At 43.8% G+C, this 14637-nt stretch overlaps 1 protein-coding gene across 5 annotated transcripts in view; it reads right to left on the bottom strand.

Moving 5' to 3' along the window:
• Positions 1-10515: 10515 nt before the first annotated feature.
• Positions 10516-14637, bottom strand: part of LOC125703065 (protein spinster homolog 3-like) — a 28156-nt gene continuing 24034 nt past the window's right edge. For all 5 annotated transcript variants that reach the window (XM_048967052.1, XM_048967049.1, XM_048967053.1 and 2 more), the window contains 2 exons: positions 13720-13818; positions 10516-10912 (listed from right to left, as the gene is read on the bottom strand). In XM_048967052.1, coding sequence (XP_048823009.1) covers positions 10745-10912; positions 13720-13818 — 267 coding nt within the window. In that variant the 3' untranslated portion in view covers positions 10516-10744. The remainder of the gene's footprint in view (positions 10913-13719; positions 13819-14637) is intronic.

Below are 14637 nucleotides of genomic sequence, written 5' to 3'. Positions count from 1 at the left end.
TTAATTCATTTTAGCTAATAGGCTTTAAATACATCTTTTAGGATAGTCTAGACTAATCCTGGAGACCATTCCTAAGCACTGTTTTTGGACCAGGAAGGTATTTTATATTTCTGTGCCAACTTGAGAAAAAGACAGGCTGATCAGAGCTCCCAGAAAGCAGTGAAAGCCAAAGATATGCACCCCCTCTCCCCTCCCCTGCTTCTCTCTCTGATGCAGGACACATGCTGGGATTTTGCCTCCATCAAGATTTCTGCACTGAGTTCTGGGTTAGAATTCTCCTTTCTGAGGTGAAGGAGCAGTCAGGTAAGCAGCGAGCCCTTCAAGGTTCACCTGTTGCCTCTGGCACACTGAACTGTGGGCAAATAATCTTGTCTAGACTTAGGAGCGCACGGTGTGGAAGCTAGACTGCTGGGTTTAGCATAGGCAAAGGAGCGTGCATGTTAACATATGCATTAGGGGATGCTAAAAATGCATTAGCAGAGGTAGAGCAGTCTGGCACAGACACTGCCTCTTGGACTCAGTCTAGACAACGCCATGGAGACTCTTTGGAATCTATGCTGAGTACTCAGCATCCATTTCTCAGAATTAGAATAACTTTCTTTTAATTCGGCATGATAGCACCTTCCCAGCACAGCAACCTGTGAATAAATCCTTCAGGGGTCATATGAGGGCTAGCTTGACTTCTTTGCCAACATTTCCTCCTCTGAATAAGTGTAGAAATTACAGGAGAAAAGCAAATCCACCAAAGTGATGGCAAAAAGCCACCACGGAATGATTGGGAAGATTACTTTGAGGTGGAAAACACAGCGCTGATAAGATCTTAGTAAACAGCAAGCTCTGTGTTTTCACTACTGGATCTCCAGTAAGGCAGCAATATTCAGAAAGGTGATTTTATCCTAAAATTGTGCAATAGTAAATGAAAGGGAAACTGTCTGAGCTTCAATTCTCTCTCCATACAATATCAAAATAAAGGGAAGGGAAGCCTCAGAGAGAAGTCAGGTTGCTTTGGCTGCCACAGCCTTTAGGGCTAAGATTTGCTAGTTCTTTTAAAGCTGAATATGGGGCCTGGTAGAGAAGGAAGCTTGACACATCATCTGCAAAATTGCACCCTCCCAACAAGATCAGCTCTGTGTATCTGCATGATACAAAAGCCTATTAACTTCTTTAGGTCCTGTGGATCCAGAAATGAGAGAATAAGGGATTTCTTTATTATTTCAATAGTGGAATTGCACGTGCATACAAATTTGAGGGATGAGAGAGAGAGAAATTTCAGGGTGAGGATGTGCATAAACAGATTTGCTGCGGGGTAAATGAGCACATACGTTTTTTCAGATGCACAGAAAAAGATCTCTTAGCTTTTAACCAAAGAGCATCTCTCTAACCCAAATGAAGTGTTTTACTTTGCCTTTGTAATGTGTAACACAAAGTTAAGTTGTTGGTTTTTTTTCCATTTCAAATTTTATGTCTCTTCAGTGCAGGTCAAAGTTCTTACCAAAGTTATTAAAGTAAAATATCTTGGTATTTTAAAAGTAGCTGAAATTATTTGCAAACTACCTCACTTGTCCCACAGAAAATCTAAGTGACAGCATAGCTGGTGAGGCATTAAATGCTGAGCACAACAATGGAGTCTCTTACTGAAACTATTCCCTGAAACTGTGACATGTGGTGTGGACACAGCCGTGGTAATGTCTGATAACAATTTTTAAGGTATCAAAGACTGACTGTGTCAATCTGTAGCCTAGGAGGCCTTTGCTGTACTGTTTCAGACAGCTGAACCTTCTGGTCAGCAGAAGATTAGAAACATAAAGAGAAAGACAAAGAATGGGTAAAGCTTCCTGTGTTTGAACACATCTATTTGTGTCTTTACTGCCCAGTTTCTTCCTGGTAACCAGCCTTCCAGCACAGTCTCTGTTGGTATAGTTAAGCTAGTAGCTGACAAAGAAGAAGCTGAGCAGCCCTGTCGGATCAGTGCAGTGCAGGTGAAACAGAAACAGCTCTATAACAGACATCAGAATTGGCTTCATTCAGGTGCCAACAGTGAACATTTATTTCACTGATGGGGAAGAATCCAACTTCTGTGAGCAAGGGGAGGAGAAAACCCTCTCAAGGTTTTCCCTTAGGGATGGACAAGGGTGAGAGAGCAGACATCAGTTTGTTGTGTAGCGTTCCCTGACTGAGCAGCCATGCACTGCAGCACTGACCCAGAAGATTGGTGCTGGAGGCAGCAGATCACCAAGTTGCTGCCCCTCCTGGAGCTCTGTGTTCACTCATTTGTGTTCTGCTGAGGCACAGTCAGCAGATTTCTTCACAGCACAGCTCTGAGCTGCTCCAGGACTGCAGGGAGACACACATCTTCACAGTCTGAGGGAAAGAGACCTGTGAGAAGTCACTGGGAGACCGCAAAGACATGTATTCATTTTTCCTTGTGAAGGGGTACATAGCCATCTCAGTCATACCATCATTTTGGCTCTCTGTCTGCCCCCAGCAGCAGACCAGCCTGCCCTGGGATCCCCTCTTGGCTCACTGGTGAGCTAACAAGCAGCACTGCACACATCCAGCTCCTCCACTTCTCAGGCTCTTGTAAGCTCTCATTCCGTTCTCAGTGCAGCAGAAGATCCACCTCAGTGCTTTCCCAACCCCAGCCCACCAGGTTAGCCTGTGGGAAGCACAAACAGAAGGTGGATGTGCCAAGATGAGACTATGATTTGGATATGTCAGCTCCTTTCTCTGTCTTCACCAAAACCTTCTTGACAGGTAAAAATTACCAAAGCTTCGGATCTTAGCCATACTTATCAAAAAAAGGTGACAATGGGGAAAACAGAAACTGAAGAAACCAAAAAAGCAGGAAGCTTTTCTACCTCACTGTCATATGAGGCCTATTGTATGAGATGCTTTGCTGCCTGAATGGAAAAAACAAAGTAATAGAATGTATTTTGAAATGAAAGATGAAGTTTCTATTGCCCTTGCCGCTTTTAGGTCAAAATCATCAAAACTCCCTGAGGCAAAATGGAAGGAAAGCTGCATCCAGGATACTAGTAAATGAAAAATGAGGATCAAGAAGTAAAAATAGAGATGGACAGGACTTTGATACTCAGGAGAAAAAGGCTTTTTTGGTGGATTTAATTTAAAACTGTACAGGGGGTGTGCTTTGCTAGAGAGAAAAGATGGATGGCTGCTATTAGCATGAAATGAGCCTGTCTGACACATCCTGTCTGCAGCCCTGTGCTGTTACAGGGGAGGCAGAACCTCGACAGATTGTTGTGGCTAAAATACTCACCAGAATAATGGTGAAATAAAGTGAATCTGAAAAAAATGATCCATTTTGAAAATGCTCGTGCAGCTCTACTACTAAGGATTGAACTCCAACACGAGTTGTCTGTAGAAACATTAGAAAAACCCGTTTTGCCTGACTTACAAAGGAAACAAAGCAGATGAAACTGCAGCTGATGCATCTGTGAGGGTCTGTGCCCTCTGCTGCCAGAATGACTCAGATCCTGGGCAAGAGGTTAGCCAGGTCATCCTAGTAAAGCAGCAGTTTGATTCTGGATGAAAGGAGAAAAGGTAAAGGCCCCATGAAATGCAATTCTGAATTGCATTTGCCAGTGAGGTACGTTCCTATCCCTGGTTTTGGAGGCACTTTTGTTAGGTTGCTGAGGCACGCACAGGTCTGGCAGTTAGGAAAATGCAAATACCTTCAAAACAGCGATGGACAGTTTGTGGGAAGGTCTTCTTTGCAGGGAAAGAAGTGGGACAGAGAGAGTAAAGGAGCAGGAACTTTGTTTTCTCCACGCGATGAAGTAGCAGCTAAGTGCTACAAGCTTGCTCAGTCAGCATTTAGTGCCACTGGTAGGAGGGGATCCTCGTTCTGTTGGTGAAGCATTAGCAGTGCTGCTGCAGGGGGTGTCTGATTCAGCGGTGCCTCACTTTGCAGAGAGGGAACAACAGACACTGGTGCTGGCAACAGGGCTATTTCAATCTGAATTTCAACTCTAGAATAAATTCCTGAGAAAGATGAAACCACAATCCAACAATGGAAAGCAGTTTAGAAGGAGATAAATCTATACTGCAGTGGAGTATAGATATGTGCAAAACAGATTGATATGCAGCATATTATTTTGTCCAGTAAACTAGATGTCAGTGAAGGGCATCTGCTGTCCCTGATCTGTACTGCTTCTACACTGGCACTGCTGAGCAGGCAAATACAAGGCTAGCTTTGGGTGCATGCCTGACCAGATAAATAAGGCTTCCAGCACTTCCCATGACCTCTTCAGGTCTTGTGCTGCTGAGTAAGTGTGCCAGCTGCTGCCAGCGATAGAACGCTGTCAGGTACCGAAGGACTTGCTCTCTCAAGGCAGTTGCTTCTCTCTCCCACAACGAAAAGAGCTTCATTTTGTGGTCTTAGCACAGGCACCCATTTTTCTAGCAGTGTTAAATGTTAAGCACTTTAAGCAAATTCTGTAGTACACCGGAGCTGAGAGTATATTTAACTTGCACTGTGCCACATCTTTCCCCTATTCGCAAGACAAGATGTACAATAGAGGCATACAGCACACATCGGCTTTGTTTGCTGGCTCACTGTGTGAGACGAAGTGAGCTTGCAACATTGTGATGAAATTCCGGCAGAGCAGAGGCAGGCTCAGATAAGCATGCTACAAAGAAACAGGAGGCACTGCCATCCAACTTCATTCTTTAGATGCGTTTGAAGATTTAAATAAGTGCTCTGGAGAAGCAGGGAGAGGCCTTCCCTCCTATGCCTAGATTGGCTATTCACTAGTCAGCAGGCAGCCCTCCAAAGCACATTGGTACATCTTGAGCTTTCAGCCTGCTTCCTGCCGTGCCGTCTGCTTCATTTATATTTTATTCTATTCCCTGTCCTACTCACTCTGATAGCAGCCTGCACGTAATGAGCACAAGAGCTTGGTGAAGGCCTAATTCTGGCAGTGCACGCCAACAAGTACCATCTGCTGGTGAGCAAGAAACATCCAAAGGGAAGAGTTGGCTACAGAAGTACCCTGACATTCAGTTTCAAAGACTCAGTCAACCCTTACTTCAAAAGCTCACAAATGCATATTCATTATAAGGCAGAATTTCAACTGTGATGGGAGAAAAGCTTGGGGGATTCGGGATATTCCAGTGTGATGCAAGTCATAAAGATCCAGTATGCTTGCTGTGGTAATAATCGGAGTTGGACTCCATGATCCTTCCAACAGGGTCACTTCCAACTCGGGGTATTCTGTAGTTGCAGGATTCTATGTTCAGTGCAAGAGGAAATATTACTTAGCCCAGCTCTTCCATGCAGCCAATCATTGCTGCTATCATGACAAATGAACACCAACTCTAGCCTGCTAAATCTTCTAAAGGTCTCCAGTTTTGCAGGGGTGGAAGGGAAAAATAGACAATTCCACAAACGCATTACAGAAGGATTCTAATTAGAGATCTTTCAAAGGTCATTTTCCAGAGAGCTCAATATTCCATACGCCACACTATTGAAAACACCTGGCACATATTTGGGGTAATAGAAAAGACATCTCTCCTATGAAGAAAGGGGGAGGGAGATGGGGGTGTTCAGCCTAGAGAAGAGAAGCCTCTGGGGTGACCTCATTGCAGCCTTCCAGTACTTGAGGAAAGCTTATGAACAGGGGGGAGAGCAAATTTTTACATGGTTTGATAGGGGTAGGACAAGGGGAAACAGTTTTAAACTAATAGAGGGGCAATTTAGGTTAGATGTCAGGAAGAAATTCTTTACTCAGAGGGCAATGAGGGCCTGGCACTGCTGCCAGAGCTGTGGTGCCCCATCCTTAGAGGTGCCCAAAGTCAACCTTGGGCCTTGGTCAATCTGATCCAGTGGGTAAAACTTCTATGAGCAACACAGTGCTACTTCTCTGCCTCCTTAAAGAGCTCATATTTCACCAACAGATAGTGCATCAGTTATCTTTCTGTGTGCTGGGAATCACTGCAAGAGATCCCAGACCCCTTCACTGCCCAGCAGTTTCACAGCAGCGGTGAAGTCTGACAGATAGCAGTAATGCTGACCAACCACTGAGCCCAGGAGCACTTTCACCTTGGCCACAACTCCGCACACACAGCACTCAGTGTGCACCCAGGCTCATCTGAGGCTGATCAGTGCTGCTGTGACACCACTTATTTCAAATTGCTCACAGAGTTCAAAGCACTGATGGGTAAGGATCAGTCTATGCACAGATTTTGCACGGTGTGAGCTCAGCACTGTAAGTACCAGCACCCCCACCCCAGCTGAGTGAACGTGTCACTGCGGCCTGCTGTCAGCCCAGCTCCCTTCAGGAGCAGTCAGCTCACAGGAAGGTACTTGGTTTCACCCTGTTTCTGAAACCAGTGCAATTGTGGCCAATGGGGAGTTGTCAGATCTCCGAGACGTAACTGATAGCACTATGATAAGCATCAAAATTAAGCTGTATTCAGGGCAAATCAATTAAAAACGTGACTGGGAAACAGTCCCACTTGTGACTGCCTCAGGCTCCCTTATCTGCCACAGAGGCACAGCAGTGGTACTCCTGCAGGACTCAGAGGAGTAGAGACCAACCTTAGTGATGCATGATTAGTGAGTAATGAGTGTTACAGAAGCCACAGGAGCGCTCTGGGCAATCTTTTGGTCTGCCCTGACTGCAGGGATTATTGCTAGAAACACAAGTGAATGTGATGATAAAGTTAGTGATGGACCCTAATGGCTTTACACATCCCTCCTGCTAGTAAAACAACTCTGCACCCATATTTGCCACCTGTTAGTGGCAGTGGTTTTCAGTCTTTTTATTGAAATCTACACATTTGTTATGTATGCATACAACTTTTCAGCATTCACCTGAAATAAAAGTTAGGGGAAGCTGGGGTTTATTGCAACTAGCTAACTCACATCAAGACTAAAGATGGGAGGGAGAGATAAACGAGAGAGGAAGAGGTCTAGCAAACAGTGTCATGGCCTCCTCAGTGCCATGAAATGATCTTCTCATTCAGAACACTGAACAATGTGTAGAACATCCACAGTCTGTAGCAGAACCAGAAACAGATTCCGCTTCTGGTAGTTCTGCCTGCAGAAGAGCTGCCTTACATAAGCCAGGAGAGACTTTGCAGCTGAAGTCTTTCTCACCAAAGCAGCATGTCAGACCTATTTGCAACTCTAGGCAAGTGCAGTGCCCTGAATGCAAAGCATTGCTTCCTCTACAGTCGATGAGAGAAAAACCAAGACTAACTCAGCAGCTTGTTTGAAAAATCCTGCATTCGTGTACATTTCCCAGACAGTAACATCTTCTTCCCTCCTGCTGTTAATTTATAGCACATGTAGGGCAGTGAAGTGTTGTGGAAAAACTGGCTTCAAGTCTTCTTTCAAGATACAGTAGAAAACAGTGAAATCTCTAGTTATGTATTAGTGCTTATCATTAGAGAAGAAGGGTCTCGCTGTGTGAGCTACCACTCAAGACATGCACAAAACTAGATTAGCTGTCACATCGCAGCTTTTCCATCTTACTTTCTTTGGCTTGTTAAGTGGCTCTGCCAGTTAATTCCAATGTAGCCAGCAACAAGCAGCACATGAAGGGAACAGTACAGGCAAACTGCTTCTATGCGTGCAAGCAAACATCCAACAAAAAATCATTCTTTTAAGGGATTTATTTTAATTCTTTATTAAAATAGGAGATATGCATGCACTCCCCCCTCCAGCTAAAGGATTACCTTTAGCTTCACCACATCCCATATCTTCCACGTGAAATTGTCTCACCAGATCCAATCAGGTGTATTTCATGGCTCAATAGTAGAGAGGAAATGAATTTTCCTGATGAGAGGAAGGCAGAGTGAATAGCTTTATTTTCCTCCCCAACACCATTTGCAACCAGTTTTGTGCTGCAAATGAAGGCAGTGTTTTCCTGGGTCAGAGGTGGCTAATTACTCATAGCACTTGCATTTCCATCACACTTCTGCCGCTCCTCATTCTAACTATTCTGTGTTTGATTTACTTTGCATTGCTCTTAGCTTTGCAGGTCTATCTGCTATTCAAACTTGCACTATTCTTTGTTGCTCTTCCTGGGCTCGTGCCAGTAGCTCTGGCTTCCCAAGAGACTGGCAAGAGGACTTTGGCACCAATGTTGTTTTCTCTCACCTTATGAGATCATATCTGTTTTTAAACAAAAGAACACAAATGAAATGGGAAAGGAGGAATGTAACATTCAGTTCATTTGTAGCTATCAAAAAACCCCCAACAATCCCAAACCAGAAGATGGTTATTTCGGTATTATTTCACTAAGATGGGCCAGTGTCATCCCTGTTCTTTGTAACAGCAGTAGAACCCCAAAGGCTGGAGAAGTGTATCAGTCAAGGCTCAGCGGGGGGTTGAAGCTGACTGTCTTTCAATCTTAGGCCAGGGATTTCCCTGCTAGTGCTCAATGATTCCCTCTGATGAGTGCCCATCTGGCTCCAGCAAACTGCTACACCCGTGTGGTTCAGTAACAGCACAGCAAATCTCAGCTCAAGCAAGTCCAGCCTCAAGTGTGCAGTGAGTTCAGAGGGCTTTAAAGTATCTTTTTTAGACCTCCCAAATTTATCCAGTACTAAGAATCCCTTGCTGGAAAGGGGTTCTGTGGCACCACATGAAATTCCGGAAAGAAAGTGGTTGGCCAGCTTTTACAACCAGACAGAGTTGCTGCGTCTTCAAGAATACCAAAGACAAGTATTTCACTCTTACTGAGTATCAGAAGAACAGTTATGATTTCCCATAATGACATAAGATCTGGCTGAATTCAATAACTACTTCTAAAGTTTGGTTTCAGAACAGATGTCAGAAAGATGAGAGGGAAACAGGGAATGAGGAAGAGGAGAAAACCCACAGCCACTGAATTATGCTATTTGTAGTGGCATTCAATATTCACTGTCATTACAGGAATGTTATGCTTTATGATCCCTGCAGTCTTCTGGGAGAAACAGGTAAGATTCACAGTGCCTCACAATCTCCTTGCTCAGGGCTTGGCTTCCAGTTGCTGCTGGGAACTACGACACCTCAGTGAAAGCTGGCCACGTTAATCATGTCATATTTGGCACTTAGTGTAATATTGACCGCAGATACCACGACCCAGTTCTTATGCTCTTTAGAGATAAGACTTCAAGAGGACAGTTATATTTACGTGATTTCACAGCTACCACTGTGCACTCATATGAGGAGACACTTAGCAAAGCTTGAGGATACGCTGAAGAGCCTCAAGGGATTATAGAGGATTACAGACCATTTAACATATGAAACTGTAGCGGTTTAACCCAGGGGGGAGCTAAGCACCACACAGCCATTCATGCATTCCCCCACAGTGTAATCCGGGAGAAAGCTGAGAGGGGTGAAAGTGTGAGAACTCATGGGTTGAGATGAGGACAGTTCAAGAAAGTGATGCACGATGCAGTTGCTCACTGCCAGCCAAACGATGCCCCAGCCAACTCCCCCAGGTTTTGTTGTTCTCCATGATGTCACATGTTTCTGTGGTCAGTTTGGGTCAGCTGCTCTGCTTCTGTCCCCTTCCAGCCTCCCATTCACCTCCAGCTCACTCGCTGCCAGAGCAGCACAAGAAGCTGAAAAGTCCTTGAACAGTTACCCTGCACTGCTCAGTAAAGAACTAAAGCATCACTGTTATCAATGCTGTTTTCATACAGAATCCAGAACGCAGCACCATACCAGCTACTACAAAGAAAACTAGTTCTATCCCTGCCAAAGCCAGAATGCACATATAGATTGGCCACAGCCCCCCGCTCTTGAGCACGACACTGACTTTGACAGTCTGCTTCACTCGGTCACTTCAGACAACTGAAAACTCGTTGTAGCCTATCTATATCTTCCAGATTCTACAGACTAATCTCAACCTGCTGAGGAATCCTGGGCGTCCTCTCCTAATTTTCACAAGACATTCTGCCTGAAATTCTATTGTCTTGGTTAACAGTCATGCCTGGGACAGCCCTACAGCTCCTGGAGCTCTCCAGCTCCACAGAATGCTCATGCCTGTGTTTGCAGATTGAGGAAGGGTTGCCATCTGCTGATTCAGCAGCAATTTTTTACTCACAGTCAGCAGTGTCCAAAAAGTCAGCATGCAGGACTTTCTGCCATATGGAGAAATAGTTATTTGGCCTTTTCTCTAGCTGTATCTCATTAGGCAAAAGGGAAAGAAAAAGAGGACTTTATTTTCTTCTTTGCAAATCTTGGCGTGGAGTTCACTTGAAAGGCAGCATTGATTTATGGTACTTGGGAAACCAAGTCAGAGCAGAAGGAAGCTGTAAGAACCCAGGCAGTTAAGGGCAGGGTTCTGTCCAGTTTAACATATCTTTAAGTCTTTTACACTTTGAGTGTGACTTCTTTCAGGGGAGAGGGAGAAGTATTACAGAAGGACGGTTATGGTTCTAGCAGGCAGCACAGACCTGAGTGGAGCAAGAACCTCAGCTTTCACGGAGGCTTCAGTGGTGCCTTATCTGCTGTACAGCTCTTCTGTTACTGCATATCCTGTAGCATTTAAGGGGTCACTAACAGCACTCCTGTGCTCTCTGTGTGTTCTGTGAAGTCTGTTCTGCTCGATATGAGAGATTTGTTAAATCTGAGGCTTTGGAGGGATTTTGCTTTTTTTTATTTATAGAAACTTTTGTAGCATTACCATAGTACATAAGTTTGTGTTTTAACTTTACAGAGTCAGTATCATGGCCTGCATACATCAGAAAAAAAAATCAGATACAGGTTTAAGGATACATAGGAACATCAAAGCTGCTCTGCTTCCTTACGATCTTCCTCGATGTAGAAAGATGTCAGGAGGAAAAAAAATCCTCCAAAGACACCAACAAAAACACAGATGATGAAGCTGTACTGCAGGCTGCAGAAACTCCACTGGAATGACTGATCTTTCTTGGCTTGAATAGCATTGGAGACCTAGGGAGTGAATAATGCTGTCATCAATCTGAGACAAACCCATACTTCTCTCGTGATTTAAGCAGACTCTTCGCATTTTGGTCCTTGAAAGGAATAAAGCTGAGCAGGTGGGGACAAAAAGCCTGCTGCTATTTTGGTTTGACAAACCCAGTGTCTGGTGCACCTGCACTGCACTGCTGCTCCACTTCCATTTGGTTGAGGTATCTCATGGCATATTGTACTGTTAGTGCCTCGAGTCACAAGAGTAAGAAATACTGCAACCAATATTTATCATGACTGGTAACCATTAACTCGTTTTACCATTTTCTAGCCCATCTCCAGGTAGCCTGCAAAGGACAGATGTGTGGCAATTACTTTCATCATTTCTTGATGTTATTGGATAACTTTATCTATTCCTAATCACCAGCAAATGAATAGCAACAGAGTTGGCACCGATACAGCCACAAGAAGCAATAGCCATTAGAAAGGGAAGAGCTAGAAATTGATTTTGGAGACAAGAAGGGAATCTGGTTTGGAGCCAAAAGGCATTTAAGGAGTCATGGAGCGATACTGCGAGGAGTGGGAAGAAGATACCAGGCAGCTGCTTTTTTTCACTGGTTTGAAGATGAGTTTGTAAAAGCTATAATGAATTTTATTGTTGCAGACAGCAAAGCCACTTTCAAAAAACCTACAGGGTTCAATATTTAACCCAGGAACTTAAAGACTCTTCTTAGCAAAACAAAAAGATGAATGTTGAATGCAGCCCTTTTTATTCCCACATATACCTTACAATATTACAATATGCTACGTGACTGGAAATGCATTATTATGAGACTCTTCAACCTTTGCTGGGTTTAACATGAGTGTGACTGACATTTTAAGGAGATAAGAGCAAGATCAGCTCTAAATGGGCACATAGGGACTAAAGCTAAGAAAAGAGCAAAAATACAAACCCAGTGTGTTTAATTTAAAAAGTAAGGAAATCTCTGGAGTTCAAAGGGAAGAAACCAGAAAAAGACAATTCACTGCCTCTCCTGAGAATTTATAAGCTAAAGCCTCAGTTGAAGTAGGTTAGCAAACAACAGGAAGATCTGAAAACAGAAGATTCAGCGTTGAATCAGCAGCAGATGTGGGCAGTGATGGTGTCCTGGTACACAGAAGCCTTCCAGAACACAGTGAGGTACTCTTTGCCAGGGACCCCACGTGGACATACAGCAGTTCTATTCCTGGTTTTATCATCTCTGTTCTTTGCAAACTTGCAAGGTTACATGAGGATACACCGTGACAAACTTTTGTCATCTTACTCTTCTCAATTGGCTGCTATTTAAGGCAACCACGTGCCAGGTACTGCACAAGAAGTGTTCTGCACACAGTTACCAGCAGGATGCAGCAGCACATTCAGCAGGAAGTCCTGCCTGGGCCTCAAAGTTAGCAAAGAACAGTAAGTAAGAAATAAATACAAACATTTTCATCTCCCAGGCATAAAGCAATAAGATAGTCAAAGAGTGGAGAATGCACAAGGCATACACCAGCTTTTAAGAACCTCCCATTTTTCTGTATTATTTTTGGTGGTTTCAGTGACACAAGGATGTTGGCTGTCATGTTTGAATGTGGCCAAATCAGTGCTTGGGCAATGGTTTTATAATGCACTCCAGTGAGAAAAAGGATCTCTTCAATTGCCAAAAGAAGTGAGCTGCAGAAGGAGTCCCTCAGAGAGAGAGGACTGTTCTCTGCTGGACAGATTACACAGTTAAGATTCCTACTTTCATCCAGGTGAGGAAAAGGGAGATCTGGCTGGCTGGACCAGCCTGCTTGCACATTTCTGTCTGGCTCTATGTCACTGTTTATTTGTGAAAGAACAGGTATTCCTGAAGTGAACTTCTTAAAATGACTTCCATATGAACAAAACTTGCAGAACAACAGCGATACAGTCTTCCATCAAACTCTCTCTCTCCCCCATGTCCTTTAAGGAATAAAAAGCAAAGTAGATGTGCAGAATTACTGCACACCTTAAATCAAAAATAATGAAGAAAGGAAACAAACTGACAGATATCATCCACTGGAACTAAAATAAATCATCTACAATGAAAAAGTGGTAGTAGGTTGCTTTGTCCAGAACCACGTAAGATTAAGGTGCTGTAGGAAGGGCAAGGAAAACAGTTCTCAATTAATATAGGAATTCAAGGTTAGGGGCATTTGAAACCAGAGCTTTGAATGTCGAGTAATATCAAAAGGCAGTCACTGAGGTGACTCTTGTGATTTTCAACAGAATGCTGATCAATCTTAAGGTTTCAGAACTGAGAATTTGAGCAAATCCTTTGAGGTTTCGATGCATAAAACAGTATTTGTTTTTTTTCTCAGATGACACATGGATGGGGCCCTTAGGGACGTGGTGTAGTGGTAGGCTCACAGTGTTAGCTGAATGGTTGGACTTGGTGATCTTAAAGATCTTTTTCAACCTAACTGATCCTATGATTCTATGGTTAATTCCTATGAAACTCCTCACTAGCTTAGCAAAAAGTACTGACATGCAACACCCACGACACTGCCTCTGCAAAAACGTGTGCCTTCAAAATTCATCAATTTTCAAATTCAGAATTTTGACACACTGCAAGGAAACTGCTCACACCTACAGACACAGCACCAGAAGTTGCATTCCACTTAAAAACGTTCACAGGAATGTTCCTCTGAATCCCAGTATCAGGATTACTCAGGGCCAACAGCTCGACTGATTTCCAAGCTTCAGACCAAGAAGAGCCTCTACTTCTGAGAGTGTCTGCCTTTCAGCCTCCTTAAAGAAAACCCAGATAAGCAGAAAATTCCCTTACCATCCCAATAAGGTACGGGCTGCCTGCGTCTCCCAGCAAGTGGCTCGCCAAGATCTGCAGGGCAATAGCTGTAGACTGCCGCCGCGGTGTCACGACGTACTGAAATGAAACACGACACACAAGAGCATGGATTTTATCAGAGTGCATCTCATGAATGAAGTAGGTGCCTTTGCTGTGAGGGGTGTCAGCTGAGACCCTGCAAACCACATAAAGGCTCAGGCAGGGGACCCAGCCTGCCCCACCAGAAGGCGGCTTGATTACAGACTGCTGCAGTTGGAGAGCAGCTGAGTGCAGCCACCTGGATGACCATACCTCAGAGTGACTGTGCTTCTGAATGCACAGGGCTTAAACAGCAGCTTGAAGAAGATGTGACGTGTGTCCAGAGTGCTGCAACGGATCACATCGATTACAGCTATTTTTTAAAATGAAATACAGTCATTTTGGTTTAATAGGGGCTTTACGTCTGTGCTACTGAAGAAAACAAACTGTGCTTGAGGAAATACAGTATGATTGTACATAATTTGTTTGTGTCTCTCTCTGTAATGCACTTATATTATTACATGGTTAAGGGAAAAGCATTCACAGAATGAGACAGAGGCAATTTTAAGCTTTTATGTCTTTGTTTTTTCCGACCACCTGCTCGTACCACAGACAAAATGCTTAATATCCTCTCTTCCTCTACTTGGGCTTTTCTTGCAGATTTATGTGAGCATCATTTAAGGTGTCTCAGACGCTCTCTAATGGGGTGATGTATTTTGCCAAGAGACAAACTCAAGGTATGGAAGCTATTGCAGCTTTACAGCTGCCTTCAAGGAACCACTAACATGTGTGACAACATGCTGGGAATACAGGAAAGAAAAGATTTTGCTCTCACATTTAACTTAGAGTTTTATTATCATTCGATGTGTGTGAAGAGGC

Source organism: Lagopus muta, chromosome 20 (genome assembly GCF_023343835.1).
Source record: "Lagopus muta isolate bLagMut1 chromosome 20, bLagMut1 primary, whole genome shotgun sequence".
Classification (NCBI taxonomy): domain Eukaryota; kingdom Metazoa; phylum Chordata; class Aves; order Galliformes; family Phasianidae; genus Lagopus; species Lagopus muta.
Note: the sequence above shows the minus strand (reverse complement) of the source record. Positions and strands in the feature narration are given on the sequence as shown.